The sequence below is a fragment of the Psammomys obesus genome, unplaced genomic scaffold (genome assembly GCF_907164565.1).
Source record: "Psammomys obesus unplaced genomic scaffold, mPsaObe1.curated_primary_1811, whole genome shotgun sequence".
Classification (NCBI taxonomy): Eukaryota; Metazoa; Chordata; class Mammalia; order Rodentia; family Muridae; genus Psammomys; species Psammomys obesus.
Genome location: NW_026592548.1, coordinates 14,670,074 through 14,690,653, shown reverse-complemented (window position 1 = coordinate 14,690,653; position 20,580 = coordinate 14,670,074). Strand labels below are relative to the sequence as shown.

Sequence of the window (20,580 nt, the reverse complement as noted above, 5' to 3'; positions counted from 1 at the left end):
AAGAAGAAGAAGAAGAAGAAGAAGAAGAAGAAGAAGAAGAAGAAGAAGAAGAAGAAGAAGAAGAGGTAAAGAAACCCTGCACTCCCCAGTAGCATGTGTAGGTCCCCAGAAAGAACAATCTCCATTTATTGGGAGGTAAAGAGGTAAAGACAGGAGAGCACTATGAAGACTCTGACCCGTTTTTTTGATTCCTTGACGGATTCTTCCTCAATTTCTTTCTCACTGCCAAAAGATATCCAGGGCTTGGAGACGGGCGGTTTGTATATGTACACTTCTTGAGCATGATCCTTGAGCTCTTCTTGTTCCTCTGGCACTTCTAAGGCCTAGAACACACCACCAAGCAAACAGCTGCTCAAATGTCCCACGTGCGTGTCTCTCACAATTAACCTGACTTTTATGTGGGTGCAAGAAGCCCTTCCCATTGCAGAAGTCATGGGAGCCAGAAAGGGTTGGGGGAGGGGTGAGAGAAAGATATGCAATGTAAAAGACATCAGGATATAGAAAGATGACAAGGAGAAACAAAGATGAAGGAGGAGGAGGACAGACACCCTCTTCTTGCTGCCCCTCCTTACAAATAATATGGATTTTGCTAAGTTCGATGGTTAGAATAAAAAGGTCAGTTTCCCTGAGTTTATAAAGGGTTATTTGATAAGAGGGAAAATATCTATATACATATACATACATGCACACACACCTGTGTGTGTATACGTGTGTGTGTGTATATATATATTCTATTTGGGATAACCCTGAGGTTTAATTTGTGCTCCTGAGTTCCTCCACAGATCTAGGATAGAGCCCACCATTCTGAAGCTGAGCTGAGCCCAGGGAACACAGCTATGTCTAGGGACCTAGGATGTCTCAGAAGCCTTGCTTCCTTCCGCAGCCAGCCTGCAAGGCCTTGGGATTTATTTACCTTGAAATAGTTTTCCTTGCCCTCCTCAGTTCCAACGAGGTAAAAGTTGTGTCCATATTTGAAGTCTTTGTCATAAACGAGGAGAAGCTCCTCCCCTGGGTATTCCTGCGGGGTACATCAGCAGAGGGTGAGGGTCAATGTTCATTCAGCTTCCGCATGTGCCAGCAGTAAACCAGCATGGGCTGAAGTGTAAATGTAGTGATAATCTGCCTGCTAAACCCAAATCCCCAAAATATTTGATTAAAACACAGTGGATCCATGGACATTTCACCATATGATTAAAGAAAAAAACCCGCCAAGTTTATTTATTTTCATTTTATATGTATAAGTGCTTTGTCTGAATGTATTTATGTGCACCACGTGTGTGCTTCATTTGTATGGCAGTCACAGGAAAACTGGAGTCAGCTAGTTGTGAGGCGCCAGGAGGATGAAGGGAACCAAACCTGTGAAGAGGGGCTAGTGCTCTGAAGAGCCGAGTCACTTCCCCAGTCCATTATTACATAATGTTATTTCTAACCGAAACAGGGAAACATCGGGGATGGGGAAGGGGAAGATGGCTTAGTTGCTGAGGCATGAGGACCTGAGTTCAGATTCCCAGTATCCACGTAAGGACTGGGGCGCAGTGATTTGGCCTATATGACCTCAGTGCTGGGATCGGGGGAGACACAGGGAATGTCAACTCATTGGCCAACCAGTCAAGCCTAGCTGAGGGGTCCCAGGTTCAGTGTGAGTGGCCTTGTCTAGAAAAAGAAAGCGGAGTGCTGTTGAGGAAGACCCCTGAGGCTGACTTCCGGCCCCCACAAAACACACACACACACACACACACACACACACACACACACACACACACATGCTCCTTCACTCACAGAGGTACACTTACCCACTCCAATCCCCCAGCATTAGAAAATGTAGGTTGGTGCAGTCTATATGCCAGGAGGAGAAGCAGGACCAAAACCACCCACTAAACGATTTAAAGCAGGATAAGCAAAAATATTTGAGACAGGGTCTTAACTTTGTAGCTCAGGATGGTTTGGAAGTTGCTCTATATCCCAGGTTGGCCTCAGCCTCCCAAGTACCACCACACCAGCTAGATTCTAAGTAATAGGGTAAGAATGAGCCTTTCAGGTATGGTCCTCACACAGGATGCCCAGGGGGCTGGGAGTAAGGGGAAGGCAATTGCATGGCAAATCTTCTCTGTCTTGTGCTGTATTCTGGGAAATTCCTGGGTTGGGAATGAGAGCAAAGAGCAAGCTTGGATTTACCCGGACAATCCTTTTGACTGGGTGGAAGTCGGATACTGCAGCTCGGTTTAGCAGGTCTGCCAGGATGTCTTCTTTTCTGATGAGCTTATACTGTTGTTCATCGGTCATGTCTTCCTCTGCTCGACAGCTGAATATTTCCTGAGTCTTGGTAGTTATTACTAATGGATAGATTTCTGGATGGCCTGTGAACACGAAGTGGAATTTGGACACAGGGAATGTGCAATTGTTTAATTTTAAATCATTGTCTTGGTTAAAAAAGACACCCAAGTGCCCACTCTGGCCACACAGCAGGTGCCACTACAATCAGTGAATATGTGCGGGGGAGATGGGAAAGATGGAGTATGCAGTGGAGAGATGGGGGAGAAAGCAAAGCTGAGCGGTTTGGTTTGTGCACTGTGGAGAGAGGTGGAGCTGGAGACTCAATGGAAGTGAGGAACAGGTGGATATGAGGAGCCTGCACAACCATCTGAGGCCATGGCTGCCACCAAGGTCCCTGTCCGGGTCCCTGGCCCTACCGCAGCCAGGGTCTGTGTTGATGGCTGTGGCCCACGTTGCCACCAAAGGCCATCCAGATGTCAGTGGTCTGGGCTGCTGCTGAGACATGCGGATGTCTGAGGACTGTGCCCCTGCCAGGAGACACACTGATCTGAGTGGCCACCTGAGGCCATGGTGACACCCGGGCCCATGCTGCCACCAGGGGCCATGTCTGGGTCTGTGGGCCTATCGCAGCCAGGGTCTGTGTTGATGCCTGAGGCTTGTGTTCCCACCAAAGGCCATGGGGATGTGTCCAGACTGGGCTGCCGATTGAAGCCATGTTGATGTCCAAGCACTGTGCTGAGCTGGTCCTGCCCCTCAAAGGCTGTGGCACTTGGGAGGGCTGGCCATTCCACATTCCTTTCTTTGCATTGTCCTCTAGCCTGGTGACTGCTCAGCAGCTTTACCTTCCAGTCTTTCAGTCCTCCCTGAGCAGATACCATCAGAATGGGACTTCCCAACACCCCAGAAGTAAAGGCCTTCCTTGCAGCTCAGAAAAAAAAAAAAAAAAAAAAAAAAAAAAAAGTGAGACTCTAAATTTATTGTGTTATAGTTCAAGTAATTACACTTGCTATAAACATTTTGAGCCACAGGCTATAAAGATGTCTCAGTAAATGGCTTCTTTGCCTTGCAAACCTTAGGACCAGAGTTCCACCTGCCACACCCGTGGGCATAGGGAGATAGCCTTGCAACGCCAGCAACACTGAGAAGGGAGCTAGAGACAGGAAGATCTCAGGAGCTTCTTGGCTAGGCAGCCTCATGTACTTTGAAAGGTTACAGGCCAAGAGAGACTCTATCTCAAACAAACAAAATGTAGCAGGTGGCTGAGGAGCAATTGATAGCCAAAGGTGTCCTCTGACTACCACACAAAAACGCACACATGTGCCCACTCATACACAAGCATGCATGTGCACACACAAAATCTTGAGCAAAATAAAAAGAAAAAGCAACCAATTAATTTTTATTAATAAATAAATAATATCCTTATTAATTATTAATATTTTGCTCTATCCATCCATGTAGACCTTTAAAAAATTCTGAATACTGCTTTTAACACTTTACTGTTACGTGTATTTCTGCTATGACATTAAAAACCATCTCTGAAACATTATTTTAAATGGACTTATTTCTGAAGCACGATGTTTGATCATCTTCTTATTGGTGAGGGCTCAGTTTCTCTTATTTGCTTCTGTTTATTACAACTATTCTTACAAATTAAAGAAGCTTATGTGTTGTTCTTGGATCACAAACCGTTGTCTTGGGATAGTTTTAGAAGCGAAAGTACTGGTCTAAGCGTATGGGGATTTTCTTTTAGGTTCTTTCCGCTTCCTGGTCTTCCGGTTTGTTCTCCTACCCCAGACCAGTCCCTAGCAGTGGTGTGCCTTGGGTGAGAGGATGCAACAGGGCAAAGGAGCCTTTCACCAGCCTTTTACCAACCTTCAACCAGGAGCTTTTCCAGTTTCTTATCCTATTCCACATCACTAGCTTCTGCCAGTCAATCTCTGTCTTCCTACAGCGTGTTATCTCATCTCTGAGTTCCTGGGGCCCCAGGGCCAAGCCTCGCCTTCTCCACCACACTGCGCCATGTTTTTCATCCTCCTCCCAGCGGCTGTGTGTATGTACCAGCACGGTGGGGCGAGATGTGTTGCCTTAGGTTGGAATTCTGTGCTTATTTCTCTGCAGAAGTATCCTGCTCCCTGGTTGCTCTATGGGATAATTATTCAGGTCATTTGAGGGTCTGAAATGATTTTGTGCAAAACTCGGATTATGTTTGGGATTATATTTTAAACTGCAATTAGCTGGTGCAACAGTCATTTGGAATACAAATTAATTCTCAGTACCAGAGAAACCCACCTTTATTTCCCTCAGGAGTATGAAAAATAACATTTTTAGTTAGCGACTTTTCAGTTAACCAAGTTCCTCCGGAAGTGGTTGAAACCTGTGGTGGTTTCTCCAATAGAGGGCATAGTAAGGGCTCTGTAGTTCCTGTAGGAAGCAGCTGGGAGGAACTGTGCACTTCTCTACACCGGGGTGGGAAAGGAGCAGGTGTACGCTAATGCAGGTGTTCAGAAAGGCAGGGTGCTGCCTGCCTCCCAAGAAACTGGAAAGAGACAAAAGTCATGTTCTCCCTTCAAAGCTGTAATTTGATGTTTAAGGGTCTTTTGGGACAGAGTCTGTGGTCATTAGCTTTGTCCACACAGTGCAGCGTAGGGTCACCTGGGAAAGATTATCTACAGTAGCTTGGCCTTCTGGGCATGTCTGTAGAGGATGATCCTAATTAGAAGATGTGGGCAGTTTTAGCCCACTGTGGGTGGCACCATTCCCGAGGCAGGGGTGGAGTGGGATGTGTGTGGCAGTGGCTTGAGTTGTAAGAGAAAGAAGAAAGCCAGCTGAGTGCAAGAAAGGACGCATGCATTTATTTTTATCTGCTCTTGACTGAGGATGTGAGGGAAGTAGCAGTTTGAAGGACCTGCCTTTACTTCCCTTTCACTAAGGGACAAGCCTGGACTTGGGAGCCAGATAAACCCTACCTCCCTGATGTTGCTTTTGTGTCTGGCTATTTTATCATGGTAACAAAAGTAAAATCTGGAACAGGATCTCACACTGTGAAATCCAAGGCTGTCCTAGAATTTACCATGGTTGGCCTTGAATTTGAGGTGGTTCCCCAGCCTCAAGACTGTGCTTCATGTTTCCTGTTCCACTAGACACACACTTCAGATTCTACTAGCTTAGCATTTTTTTTAAATATATAAAAATGGTTCACTTTTACTAATTGGACATTTTAAAGACAATTTAAAAATAGGATTTAACATTTCCGTATGTAGCAGTTAGCAAACATTATAGGCTATTTGTAGATGAGGCAGGCAATCAGTGGTCGCTGTAAACAAGAGACAGCTAGCAGAATTGCAGGTCCTCTACAGTCCAGTGCCTTTCTGCCCCATCATAGCAGGCGGAATAGAGCAAGGTCCAAGGACTCTGCCAAACCGCAGTCTGTGGTGAAACTTAACAAGAATGGCTGCTCTCTGGGTTTTAAGCCATGTTCTGAGGACAGCATCAGGACCAGAGGCAACAGAACTGGGGCTGTGGAGATCAGCAGTGAGAGATGCTCACTTGGGCCTAGAGGTTAGTTAGTGGGATGCCATTTGCTCCCAAGAGACAGAGCAAGGCCCGGGGAACAGAGGGGGACTCTGGAGCTTCCCCGGTTGTCAGCTGCAGGGCTGTTGGCCATGGCCACAGTGAAAATGAGCTGGTATCAGATGAGTATTGCCTTTTGAGCTCCAGTTTTCAATATGCTCTTCTGAAAGAAGCAACAATGTGCAGGCATCTAACAAAACGCCTTCCAATACTCTCATGATAAGTTAGAAATTATTGCTGAGTATGTGTGTGGCGTACGTGTGTGGGTGTGGGTATACAGCAGTGTGTGTGTGTGTGTGTGTGTGTGTGTGGCTGCACAGCAGTGATTTGTGTATGTGTGTGAGCATGTGTGCACAGCAGTGCATGAAGGATGGATGGATGTGTGTGGGTGTCCAGCAGCGCATGCTGTATGGATGTAGGCATGGGTACACAGGGAGGAGCTTTGGTGCTCAGAAAACAACTGTGAAGTTGGTACCCTCCTTCCACTCTATTTTGCAATTTTTAATGTTTTAGAGATTATTTTTATTTTATGTGTACAGGTGTTTTGCCTGCACAAACACCATGATGTGCACCACGTGTGTGCAGTGCCTGCAGAGGCCACAAGAGGGCATCAGAACCCCTGGAACTGGAGTTGTGAGCCACCACATGTGGCTGGGAATCAAATCCAGGACTTTCGGAAGAGCAAAAGACTTTTTGGTGCTCACGAACACTGAGCCATCTCTCATCCTCTCCTTTCACTTTTATTGAGGTTATGGGGACCAAACTCGGGTTGTCAGGCTTGTCTGGAAAGTGCTGTATCTACTGAGCCATATTGTCAGCCCTCAACAATCTCAGTAGATTTCTTTTTTAAAGGACTGCATTGCCTAAATCTATTTCTCCATCTAAGATCTTTCTGTGTTTATTTTTTTCTTTATTTTAACAGATCCAGTCCAAGTGTGGGAGAGGCTGGGGCAGGCAGGTACGAAGTTGGTGTGATTCTAAGTAACGTGTTCTGAGTGTTCTCTCTGCTCACCCATGCTCTCCATGCTCACTGGCTACATAGCGAGGCTCTAAGTAACATAGTCTAAGTGTTCTCTCTGCTCACCCATGCTCTCCATGTTCATGGCCTCCTCCTCTTCAGTATCTGGGACAAAAAGAAACAGCAAACTCACATTTTAAAGTCAGATTCTCTCACTTTGATATAATATTGTAAAACATCAGACATAAAATACAACTAAAAACGTGGGCTGGAGGATTCAACTCTCACGTGACTAGGTACAGAAGGAGCAGGCAACTGTCTTTCTGACAGAGTAACCATTGGTCACTGTGGCATATAGTTAATGTTGTAGGAAAACAGGTGGGAATGCATTTAACATAAATCTAAACGTTTAACTCTGCAGTGCCTGACTTCATGATAGCAAGCGCATCTCATTTCACGTTGATAGTTAAAGCGACCCATTACACGGTACATCACACACACATAAGAAATAAAGCCACAAAAATTCCACAAAGAAATAAACGACAACAACGACGCCTACCTAGCGCGGTTTGCTTGGCCTTCTTTTTATGCTTTTTCTGGGGGCTCTTTTTTGTTTTCGGTGCCATGGCTGTAATGTAGGCTGTAAAAAGAGATACTGCTGTTAAATCCTGGTTTACCCTTTCAGGGGTGAAGCATCTGTATTTAGTGAACATAATGTTTTCTAGGTTTGGGCCTGGACGAGGGCAACAGTGCATTTTCAGCAGGAACTCGTGTGCCAGGGCTAAAGGTTTTAGTGCAACGACAGCAACGTGATTGATGAGGTCCCCTCTCTGTGGAGCTGTTGGCTGAGGCGCCTCATGAGCACGCCCGCTTCGCCGGGGTCCAGCTCTCTGCAGCTATCTCTTCACAAGTGTCTCAGCTGCAAAGGTGAGTCCATGGGATGAGGCAGGCCCACGGCACACATATATGTGTATACACATAATTTCTAAGCAGATATAATTCAGGTCATACCTTTGTCTTGCCATGTGAGCATGTGACCATCATGGTCTTATGTGTGCCATCGCAGGTGCTTTGACAGAATATGGCACTGGACAAGGTCGTCCCCATGACATCAAACCCCTGTCAAGATGCCCTCCGTAAACTCATCCTAAATGCTTAGATGTGTGATTTCAGAGCCAGGTATCGTGGCATGACTGTCATTAGAGTATTTGAGGGGAGGCTGAAGGAGGAGGACTGCCATGCATCAGAGGCAAGCCTGGGCTACAGGCCAGCCTGGGCTACCGCACAGCACATGTGACTTCATGGGTCTGTCTATTTCAGGATTTAGAAAGTCTTTGCTTTTTAGCTGAACGGTCCTGGGCAAACTACAGATCTTCATAGTGTCTGTTTGTTTCCTTCCTTAGTGGGATAAAATAAAGTCTCCCTCACAAGGGGGCTGTGAAGGCTCAATAAAAGTGATAGAAACTGTGTCATTGTTAAGTCTGTCACTTTAGAGAGGCTTGTCTTCTGTTATCAAATCAACGTCAACACAGATGCAGCATTATTCTGTAGCCGGTGGCTAACACATCACCGGTCTTTGTTGTTCTTTACCCTTCACTACAAAAAACTCACCAAAGTGTGAGTGTCTGTGGGTTTTTCCAGAAATTTCTTTCTCGTGTGCACTGAAAATGTTATGTCATCTTTGGGCATGTGTGCACATGCGTGAAGTGGGGGATGGAGGGTGCTGCGTGTGCCGCTGTGCCTGTGCGGCACTGGAAGGACAAGGCTGTGGACTTTTTTCTTTTGCCTCCTTTATGTAAGCTCAGGGGACTGACCTCAGCTCTTCAGACTTGCACAGCAAGCACATTTTGTGCTGTGCCTTGGATGTCCAATGTGCGTATTTTTAAATAGTGATAATTATAAATAATCACACAGGTGTTTATGCCAGGCAGTTTGAAGCATTTCATTTGCATTTTAAGGATTTTTTTTTTTTTGAGAAAGGATTTCCCTATTTGTCTACCAGCACTGGCATTGGATTTAAGACATTTCTGCCTCAGCTTTTCTGTGAACTTAATCTTAGTCACATTTTATTAATTGCTGTTGTAAATATATTGTAATTGGGGTTTCTGTTGCTGTGATGAAACACCATGACCAAAACCAAGTTGGGGAGGAAAGGGTTTGTTTGGCTTACTCTTCCACATCATAGTCTATCATTGGAGGAAGTCAGGAACTCAAGCAGAGCAGGAACCTGGAGGCAGGAGCTGATGCAGAAGTCATGGAGGGGTGCTGCTTACTGGCTTGCTCCTCATAACTTGCTCACCAGGCTTTCTTATAGAACCCAGGACCACCAGCCCAGGCATGGCCCTACCCACAATGGGCTGGATCCCTCACCATCAAATCACTAGTTAAGAAAATCCTCTATAACTGGATCTTACCGAGGGAGTTTTTTTACTTGAGGGTTTCTTCTTTCAGATGACTCTAGCTTGTGTCAAGTTGACCTTAAACTATCCAGCATGCAAACAGAACCATTTAAAACAATGGTCTTCATTGATAAAGGCACAATTTATGCTTTGGTCAACATTTTATAATTCTGACATTTTAAAACATTTCTGTTCTCTCCCCTCCTTTTCCCCACCTTGTATGTGCGCAGCAGCATGCCTGTGTGTGTGCCACAGAACAAATTCTGGTGGCATGGCTGTCTACCTACTATTATTTCTGAGACAGGGTCTCTCACTGGCCTGGAGTTTACCAAGTAGGCAACGCTAGGTGACCATCAAGCAATGGGAATCTTGCTGCTTCTGCTTCAGCAATGCTGATTACAAGTGTGTGTAACCACAGGTCCAGTTTTCATTGGGCAGTGGTGGCACACCCCTTTGATCACAGCCCTAAGGAGGAAGAGATGCCAGCCTGGACTAAAGAGTGAGCTCTGGGACAGCCGGGGCTACACAGAGAAAACTGTCTTGAAAAAAAATTCTTTAGATTTGCTATTTATTTTATTTTGTGTGTGTGTGTGGCATTCAGAAGGAATCAGATCCCTTGGCACCGGAGCTACCAATGACTGTGGCCTACTAGGTGGTGCTGGGCCCTTTACAGGGGGATCACGTGATCTTAACTAGGGAGCCATTCCTCCAGCCTCTTTATCCTGCTTTTTAACTTGATTTTTTTGTGATCAAGCTCAGGTGCCCACAGCCTGGGCATTTAGCCAACAGAATTATCTCCCCAGTCCTCAACTATCTACTTAATTTTTTTAAAGATACATATTTATTTACTGATTTATTTATGTAGTTGTGTATCGTTTACTTATTTTTGTATGTGTGTGGAGGGCAGAGGGCACCTTGCTGGAGTTGGTCCTCTCCCTCTGCCTTCTGCGTTTGTATCACACTCAGGCCGCCCAGCTTGGTGGCAAGCTCCTTTACCTACTGAGCACCCCCTGGTCCACACTTCTACTTTTTAAATATTCTGCAATAAATGGCTGTCCCGGCTTTTCAAAGTGAGTGTTGTTCTCCATCTCGTTCTCCAGAACCATACATTCAAACCATTCTCTTTTGGAAGGTTTTTCATCAGTATGCTCCTCCCCGTTTTCTATCCAGTTTCATCTGGCTCAAAATACTCATTTACACCCAGCATCATACAGCTGCAGCACAGGCACTTACACAGGGGCTCACGCGCACACACGCACGCACGCACGCACACACACACACACACACACACACACACACACTTCCTAACTACTATAACCGCCATTACTGCTGTATACTGTTACTGACCTATGCAAACAACGATCAAGTTTCTTCCCTATACAAAGACACTCTCTTTCAGTGTAAGCTTATTGTCACTTGAAATGCGAATTCCCCAAGTCCCTTCTACTTTCAAGAGTTGATTCTGCAATTTTAGGAGTATTTATCGGGGGATAATGCTGCACTGGTGGTCTGCTTTTTCACTCAGCCTGAATCAGTCTTGTCCTGACGTATTTCAGTGGCGCTGTTGAGGACCTGACAGAGGTCCTCAAACATTCATCTCCCTGTCACCACAGGGAGATGCTGTGGACACAGTCAGCGTTCAGCACAGCAGGAGGAGGAGAAAGGTCACACTGGGCAGCAATTAGGTCCTAGATATGCTAATCACTAGGGGAACGAGACAAGAACCCTCCTTCAGTGAGTTCATGTTCTCTATTCCTCCTCCTGGTTAGCCCTCTCCCATCCCCCGGTGATTGCTTCAGTCCACATTAATCTTCTACTGTGATAATGAGTAACCAAGATCACGTCATTCTCATTTTCTTTTACTCATAATTTATTGCATACCAGGCAATTCGAGAGCAAGAAAAGACAGTATCTGCTCTCTGCCTCCAGCATTCTTAGAACACCCGTTAACTGCTCTGTCGTAGCTGTGTTTGTCTCACTGGCTTGGGCTGGAAGGATATTTTGAAAGTAGGGAAAAAATATCTCTTTATTTTCTAGACTTCACTGACACTAGCACATACAGGGAGGTTTCCAAACACCCATGAAATGGTAATGAGATATTTCGTTTTCCCATGCCTCCTTTCCCGTTCTGAACCGCCCTTACCTGGAATCACTAAAGGGAAAAGAAATCAGTCTCCTGGCAGTTCCCGGGAGAAAAGCTCCTTCGAGAGAGCTGGAGGTGGGAGCCTGTGGCTTCTCGCTCAGAAAATAAATCTCCTATCTCCAGCAACAGCTGCCCGGCGGGTATTGCTAGGACGCGTCCGTTGCTAAGGGGCGGGGTGGGGGAGGTCCTTTCTGCTGAGACTGACAAAAACCCCTTCACCAATACAGTGTCTGCTCGCAGAGAGTCTCTCATAGAAGGCTTGTGATTGGTTGTCCTGTTGTGGTGACGTCACCCAAAGTAACCTTGGTCAGTTTCCCACCAGCAAGCGCTTCCGGTCGGCGCCTGGCAGTGGTCCGGTTGTCCCCAGGTCCATGCCTTTCTTGCCTCGCCTCCGCTGCAGCGTTACTCAGAGGGGAGTCCTTGTGGGGTGCCGCTGGGCAGCCCCTCGGCCAGCCTCCTGACTTCCCTGTTGAAGGGAGCAGGATACACCTAGGAACCTGCATGAAATTGGTGTGTGGAGTGGAAGCTGCGTTCGGTTTGTCTTGAACATCCCTGACTACTGAGGTGCATTTTTCCCCCCAAAGTAATTTTGTATAGTTTGGCTCCAGCCGGAAGTCCAAGACGCAGAGGGAAAGCTTGACTCCCTGTGGGTTGTAAGGATCATTTCATCTGACTACGGGACACCTGGGATTGTGAGGGCCAAGCTCATCTCTGCAGGCTTCTCTACCTTTCTTTAAAAACGCAAATTAGAACTGCTAATTTGTAATCTGACAGCTGGCAAACGCCAGATAGCGTTATCACTCCATTTCCATCTTCACATCTACCCCGTACTCCCAACGCAACCAAGGTTTGGCCCAGCACTTTTGATCCACCTCTAGGAACCCAGGGGCATGAAAGCTCAGGGGCAAAGGGCTAGCAGTAGGCTAAAGGTAGGAGCACTTGCCGCATAAGTGTGAGGGTTACTAAATTCAGACGCAAAAATTCGCTCAAAGCTGGGCAGAACCCAGCGCTCGAGGTGAAGACCATAGACTTAAAGTTCTCCCCTGCTCCTCACATGGACACTTGGTCTATGACTCATTCACAACAAGATTACTTTTTTTTTTTTTTTTTGAGAGTTTGGTATTCTGTTCCACATTGTATTAGTGTTTATGTCAAATTTAAAATGCGTAAAGCCCCTGATGACTAAAATAGACATAACATTGAATGAAAACGAAACAACAGACAGCCGTGACATGCTCATCACTTGGTTTTCTGCCCTGACATTCCATCTCAGGAGACAGCCTGTCCGCAGTGGCTACTGCTGGCTCCCCAACGATGCCTTCTCCTCTTGAAACCGTGGTTGTTTCTTCGATTTCTGCCTCAGTCTGTGTACCTTTCTCCGTCTTCACTGCTTCATAAGGCCCTTCATCATTCAGGGCTCAGCTCAAACACCATCTCCTCTCAAAGCCATGTAAGCACGCAGAAGAATTTGGTGCGCTTTCTTGCTTTTCCATTTGAGATCAGCTGTGGCCACTTTTCACACATCTCCATTCTTGACTCTAAGGCTGAAGTAAGACCTCATTCCTTTAAATTGATCTCATCCAACACGGCTGCTGATGCATAGATTTTATATAATATACACATATATAATATATACACGTATGTAACAGAAATGTAATGTTATGTACGTGATACATTTTATGTGAATATGTATAATTGCTTAACTGTTCATTCTGGAAAATAAATGCAAGAGATATTAACAAAGGCTATTTTTAGTCCTTCAAATGATATATTTTCCTTTAAAAAACTTCCCCACAATCCTGTTAGATTTCGGGATGATTGTAACCTTGTGATTTGGTTGAGACACAGGTCTTGGTGTCATCTTTTCTTTAGACACACCCCAAGGAATGAGTCATAAGTCACAATACCAAGGAAGTAAAAAAAGAAATGGGAAGTGTTTGCTGATTTCTTCATGTTGCAGATTCATGATTGCCATCATCTGTTCTTCGGTGGGAGTGGCCAGAAGACTGGCCACCAGGATGACTGGTGAACATTTATGCCTTCTCAGGGGGCATGGATTCAAATTTCCTCAATTTTGAAGGTATTAAAAATTAGTCTTAGTTTTGTTAGTTAAGAGTAGTGAGTAGAGCAATGGAAATTTACAATTTACAATGGAAAATGATGCCTAGCAAAATTTCAATTTACAATGGAAAATGATACCTAGCAAAATTTCAAATTGAATCTATTGTAGAAAATCTGACAAGTCAGAGATAAGACTGGGTTTTAGTAATGTTGTTGCTGTTTCTAAGAGCTCGGAATGGAGGGCTGTGGACAGGCTGTTTCGTTATTTGCAGCGGTGTGCCTGGAAGAGAGGACAGGTGAGAGGGAAAGAAGCATCCTGGTTTGAACTCTGAGCTCCCGAGAGATTACTTGTAGGTGCCTGGGGAACCGTCGCAGCCTACGGTAGAGGGAACAGAGGAACATCTCCCAGTGAATTCTCAGTCTCAGAAATGAGAAGGTCGGACAGAGAGGCTGACCTGTAGCTATTGATGGAAGGCACCAATTCTAATAAATATGGTGTGTGCTTGTATAGGCACCTGAGTGTGCAAGCTCCTGTGTGCAGGTGTGTGTGTGCGTACATGGATGTGCATACATGTGCACGAGCATGCGTGCATACATGTGCAGAGGCAGAAGACAACCTTGGATCTTGTTCCTCACAAACCATCCATCTGTTTTTTTTTTTTTTTGAGACAGGTTCTCACACTGGCCTGAAGCTCATCAAGCAGACTAGACTGGCTGGCCATAGAACATTAGAAATCCACCTATTTCTGCCTCATCAACACCAGGATCACACACACACACACACACACACACACACACACACACACACACACACGACACATTCCTGGCTATTTTAGGTGGGTTCTGGGGATCAAATTCAGGCCCTTATATTTGTATAGTAAACACTTTGCTGGCAGAGCCATCTCCTAAGCCCCATGCAGTAATCAGAAAAAGGCAAAACCAAGAAGACTTTGGCGCGAAGTCAGAATGTGTACTACACTAAAGTGAGTAAGAGGAGGAAGGCATTCCCATGGCCTGTGTAGGGTAGTTGAATCCGGTGGGGCCTTGGAAGGATTCAGGCTCTGTCTGTCCCTGCCCATGAGCTGTACTGTACAGATGGTGGGTAGAGAGCCGCTGTACGCTGATGAGAGGGACCTTGGGTCTTTGCAGGCATTGAGCATCAGTGAGCAAACACCAGGGATGTCTAATTTTTTTTAACCTGTGGGCATTTTGAATATTTTTTAAAAGTAATAATACTGCATTTAAAGAAAGAAAATTATACGTAAGCCTAAATTTGTTACTGTCTGAACAAGTGGCATTGACAAACTAAATTTTCCAAAGCTCAGTGCTTCCCTCAGAGTAAACCAGAAAAGGGTGGGGAGAGCCTTCCTTGTAGATCACAGGCAAGCTCCTCAGGCAGTCCTCGTTCCCACAAAGAACTTTCTCTTGGAGAAAGGAAGGGGAGAGGAGAGAGAGAGAGAGAGCTGGAGGAGACAATGAACCATTCTTCTCTCAGCCAAGGAGCCAGCTCCTTTATTCATGTTAAATAGCTTTGTCATGTGAGGGAACAAGTCAGGAGGTTTAGTCAAAAGATAATTCTCCCATCCCTGAGGCTAGTCAGTGTTCCTCTCCCACTTTTTAACAGTTTAGTGTGCAGTCCCCCAATCTGTCTAGTTTGGAAAAATTTATTTTTAATTATTTGAATTGTGACCAAGAGCATGTATATTAATAATAGACCCCCCCCCATTGGGTGATTTTCCTGTTTCTGTGATAAAAACACTCTTAGAGAAGCAGTTTGAGAGTGAAAGGGTTTAAACTGGGTCTCAAGTGGACCCACCATTGGACATGGCAGGAAGAGATTGGGGCAGCGGCTCTGTTGCTCCCACAGTGAGGGGGTGGGGAATGCTGTGCTCAGCTCACTTTCTTTTTTGATTCAGTCGAGGACGCAGGTCTATAGAGTGATGCCACCTGCAGTTAGCATGGGTCCTTCCATCTGTTAACCTAACTGAGTTAATCTCTCACAGGCAGGCCCAGAGGCCTGACTTCTAGGTCATTCTAGATCCTGTCAGTTTGACAAGATTGATCACCACATCCCTTATTCCTACTAGATATGGATGAATATGTTTGCATAGTATTACTAAGACCAGATGCCAAATTTAGCCTTTCCAGACTTCTGGTAAACCTTTGTGTGTCCCTTCTTGCTTGGCATTGCTGTGGGAAGCTCTGCACAATGCCTCGCTATGGCATACATTTCAGTGAATTTGTTGCTCAATCAGAATCTTAAATACTGTTCAAAATGAGTTCTTTGGTGATGCTTACATGTAATTTTGAATATCAAACTCTGCCTCTGCTAGGCATTTCCCCAAGATAACAAACGCCCAAAATATGTCTTTTAGATCAGTGCCACTCAGGGGATATTTGTCTCTAGTCTGTGAAATATTTGTTACCCAGGCCGTAAAAGGAGTTTCTATAAAATAAATTTATAGAAACTTGAGGGTAACTGTATTTGAACAAAGTTGAGGCTTGTTTACCAAATGCCAGTATTCAGCTCCTTAGCTGTTTGTATTATGGTTAACAGAACCCGCTTGGGAAGGAAATGAAAACTGCCTTAAGTCAGCTAGCCCTTAAACAACACGAGAGGCCCTCGACAGCACCTGAAGCTCAAGAGCTCACTCAAACAGCAACTCACGAGATCCTGGCCTGCTGCTCTTCCTGCGCTCTTCATCCCACAGTGGCAATTTTCTCTTCTTGACTGCTCCGCAAATGCTTAAGAGTTGTGACTCATAATCGATTTTATTTTGAGAGAGTTTCTTGCTCTGTATCCCGGGTGGTATCAAAGTCCAAATCTTTCTGCCTTGGCCTCCTATCTGTCGGGATTGCAGATACGGTACTGTGGAGAGGGGAGGAGCTCAGAGGCCCCATGCTCTCTGGGGAGCTGTGGGCCACTGACAGCTCGGCTCGTTGTGTGTATGCCACTTGTAGGTTGTGCATGCTCCAATGCGTGGCCACGCACCCCTGCACATTATAGACAGCACTTATTAGACTCAGTGAGTTATAAAGATAAAAGAGAGAATATGAAGCTGGTGGCACAGGTTGGGGGATTAAGGAGCAAAAGGAGGGATGGATATGAAGTACTATATATGTAATATAAGTGTAATATATTGTAATAGATGTAATATATATTGTAATACATATAATATATGATGTATTATATATGTAATATATTGAATACATATATGATATTCTCAAGTAATAAATCAAGATATACAAAAGACTATTTCAATCACATGTAATAATCACTACTTTGTAGTCATTTTATAATAAGAAATAATTACAAGAAGGGAACAATGCAAAATACATTCTCAACAATAGTAAAATAAACACACATGTGTAGTGGAAGTTTTGGTTTCTTTAGAAACTCAGCTATGTTATGTGTTGGGGGTTGCCCTGGTGCTATGTATTTTAATGTTAATTACTGGCCTCCAAGATCTTGTCTTTGCTCAGAGGAGCACATTCTCACATATACCTGTCCTTATTGTGTAAACCTTGCTCCACCTAATTTAAAGCTGATTGGTTAATAAAAAATGCTGAAGCTTGGGATTTGGCAGAAGAAAGGGAGGAGAAGCTTGGGGTTCACAGGCTGGGGCTGAGGGACCACAAGGAAGGAGAAGAAAGAGGGTCAGAGGAGAAGGAAATGGATTGACCTACCAGAGCCATGGGTTAGCATGGGAAAGGAGTGTGGAGGAGGAGATGGAGAACATTAATAAGTATTTTGGGACTGTGGATGGGAAGTAGCTCGAGATGGGGCTGAGAGGCAAGGTTAGTTTAGGGGTTTAATATCTCAATGCCCCAAGTACTTTATAAAATACAGCGGGTGTCTGTGTCTTTACTTGATTGACAACGGGTTAGAGAATACCATTGTAATAATTATAGCCTAATAATAAAGGTTCATTAGGCCATACTTTTAAAATTGACCACAACAAGTATGTAAATTGGTTTTTGTTTTAATCCACAGTGTGGGATATGGAGCTATTTTTAGTTAACCCACCACAGCTAACACTGCATCGTGTGGCTTGGAGAGGGGGTGGTCTTTGCCAGTAGGAGATAGTTGAACTCTGAGGACTCTGAGAGTGTAAAAATACCTGAGCCCAAGAGAGGGGAAGAGGAGGCTTCCAGGAGAGGGTCAGAGAAGGAAGAAGGCCGGTGCTGGTGTGTTCACTGGTTTGCTGGTTAGCTGGACTGCTGGGTATCCTGACTACAAAGAGTTCTATGTCCTCATCCCTTCTAACCTTTTTCTCCTGCCTAGGTCCGAGGGATTGAAAGGGAGGAAGAAAACAAAATAAAGTAGGGTTAAAAAGCAGTGCCTACACACAAGCATACTGGGCAGCTGTAGAAAACATTTGCTTTATATTATTATTCCACAAAATATCTCATATTTTTTTTGACATTGTTTACTTTTTCTTAAAAATGAAGACAAAACCCACTGATGAACCCAGGACCATGAAAGGTCAAGATCATCATTTTCGTCTCCTTCACTTGAAAACTTTGTCCTACTAGATGGTTTGCAAGGGCATTAATACGCATGGAGCTGCTATCTGCTCTGGTGTTGATGCCCTTTGGAAATCCCTCCAAAAGGATTCCCCCTAAGCCTGTTCTACAGTTAACTTTTCTTCTTCTTAACTTTTTATTGTATTGAAAATACAATAAAAAATACAGGCGATGACCGCAACTTTATCACTCTTGGATGGTGTATTAGTTACTTTGCTGCTGCTGTGATAAAGCAATGAGACTTACAGAGTTTACCTTGGCTTACAGCTCCGGGAGATTAGAGTCCACTGCAGCAGGAAGAGGCAGGAGGTAGCTGGGAAAGGAAGCCAAGAGCTCACATAGGAACTGCACACACGAACGAGAAGGAGCAATCTAGAAGTGGCTTGAGGTTGTAACTCTCAAAGCCTGCCCTCACCGGCGTCCTTCTCCAGCAAGGCTACTAACCGCGGACCGAGAGTTCAAATCCACGAGTCCCTAGAGGACATTCTCACTCAAAGCACCACAGGTATTTGTACAATACACACCGGGCCGATGAGGCTCGTGAGCACAGTCGGCTTGTTCGTACCTGTACCATCCCAAGAGGTGCACAGACAGGAAATGCTGCGATGGCAGATCGCTCGGTCTGGGAGTGTCCCAGCTCTAGTTTCATCTCATGGGTCCATCATCTTAGAGGTCACGTGTTGTTGATCAAATGATTCTTATGCAATGCATGCCTCAAACACTAGGAAACACAATGGGGTAGATCGGGTAATATTTGAACCATACATCTGCACATCCTAGCAACACTGATACAACATCTTAAGTTAAAATGGCAACTTTGAGTCTTACATTACTTCCAAAGCTTCCTTTTTGAAATAGCCATTCATAGGATTAGTATGTGTTGCATGTGTATAAATGTGCGGATGTTTGTTTTATTTGAGGCTGATGTATCAGCAGGAATACAGGAACACATACTTATGGCAAAAGTGAGAAGCAAGACTGATCGGATCCTAACTGCCTCACCTTCCCGCTTTTGCACTGTTTTCCAGAAATGTCTACCCAAACATTTGACTCTGATGCCAAAGCCCGTTTTTCTCTAGGCTTCATGTCAATGTATTGTGACCACTTTAAAAAGGTTGTTTTTACTTGTGTGTGCGTGTGTGAAGTTCCTGTGTACCATATGTGTGCACGCACCTGGAGAGCCAGTAAATGGTGGTGTAGCCTCTGGAGCCGGCGTTAGTTGGTTGGGAGCTGCCCTGTGGGTGCTGGGAACTGAGCCCAGGTCCTCTGCAAGAGCAGGAAACTGTCTTATCCACGGATCCATTTCTTTAGTCCCATCACTACATTCTATTGAGCCAATAACATCACCATGCTGATTATTGAGGTTAATTTTCCCCTGGATATTATTTTATTAAAAGCCAACAGACCAGATGCATGCATAAGACCCTATTTCCAGACGCTGCTCCAGGGTTGAGGTGTACCCTTTTTGTATATTTTGCAACTCTTTTGCTCAGACAGCGTTAAGAGTCCTGGCAAACATTCTAGTTCTGTTCTTATAAAAAAAACTGTTGTTATTCTAGGCTCTTTGCATTGCCATGAGTTTTAGAATTAGTTCGTCAAGTTCTAAAACCAGGTTGTTAGAATCCCCGTGAGGACTGGATCCAACCTATAAATGAACTGAGCAAAAATTAACATCTCAACAATATTAGTCTTTGCAATTCATGACCATAGTTGATTTTTTTCATTAAGTTTGTCCAAAAACCAAGAGCGAACACCTGTAGGCATGTAAGATCTGAGTGCTTTGCATGTGTCATTTTACTTAACATGTGCCTTTACTAATTAACAAATAATTATATATTCAGCATTCTAATTTCCTTAGACAGATTAGACATGAAAGGGAGTGCGGAGGAGGGGTGAGTAGATGACTTCTTACCAATAAGTCCATAAGTGACATAGAAGAATTTAGACCCTCACTGAACTGATTCCAAAGCCTGATGTTCCTTGTTCCCTAGCAGACGTAGCTCAGCTGAACTAGGGCTGAGGGAGGCTCATCACTTCTTTCTGCAAGCCTCTCCAAAATTCAGATGGTTTCTGCACAATTGCGCATTTCAAACTCAGCTACAGTAAGCAAGAAGATGGTGTTAAGCTACGCAGAGACATATGGGCATTGGAGATTAAATCATGCTTCCAAATTGCACATGGGAATACAGTGTGCCAGTTATATCCTTTGAGTATCTAGCTCGTCTGTCCATCACACTTGGGATTCGGGCTAATGAACAGCGTAAACTTTTTGCACTCCATTGCAAAACAAAACTAAAATCACTTCCCCACACAAAAAGACATAAAAGAAGACAGTCCCATTTATAAATTGCCTGTGAGAACTGAACTAGGAGTTGAAAAAAGTTTGCAAAATGGTCTGCCTACTTGATATAATTTGTGAAAAAAATCTGTTAGGAAATCTTACTTATTTTACAACTTAAAAAAATCTATTTATGTTTCCAGGCGAGAGCTCAAATATAATCTCCCACTACCACAAATTAATGCAGTTTCCTGAATTTAGGGATGTCACAGGGGTCAGAGCATCTGCAGCCCAATGGACAAGCCTCACCCTGGGAAAACCACCTTCATGGTTATGGTATTGTCCCTTCCAGGTAAGTATTCATGCCCCA

At 44.6% G+C, this 20,580-nt stretch overlaps 1 protein-coding gene and 1 non-coding gene across 3 annotated transcripts in view; both read right to left on the bottom strand.

Moving 5' to 3' along the window:
- Window positions 1-11,475, bottom strand: part of Dnai3 (dynein axonemal intermediate chain 3) — a 55,310-nt gene extending 43,835 nt beyond the window's left edge. The window contains exons 1-6 of one of the 2 annotated variants that reach the window (XM_055614345.1): window positions 11,345-11,475; window positions 7,362-7,442; window positions 6,929-6,967; window positions 2,176-2,357; window positions 914-1,018; window positions 177-323 (exon numbers count right to left, since the gene is read on the bottom strand). In XM_055614345.1, coding sequence (XP_055470320.1) covers window positions 177-323; window positions 914-1,018; window positions 2,176-2,357; window positions 6,929-6,967; window positions 7,362-7,428 — 540 coding nt within the window. In that variant the 5' untranslated portion in view covers window positions 7,429-7,442; window positions 11,345-11,475. Of the gene's footprint in view, window positions 1-176; window positions 324-913; window positions 1,019-2,175; window positions 2,358-6,856; window positions 6,968-7,361; window positions 7,443-11,344 lie in introns of those variants that run through there. The other variant, XM_055614346.1, reaches the window with a different exon arrangement.
- An 8,935-nt stretch (window positions 11,476-20,410) lies between these two features.
- Window positions 20,411-20,570, bottom strand: LOC129682194 (U1 spliceosomal RNA). The gene has a single exon (XR_008720942.1). It is a non-coding gene; the product is annotated as a U1 spliceosomal RNA (small nuclear RNA).
- Between the last annotated feature and the right edge of the window lie 10 nt (window positions 20,571-20,580).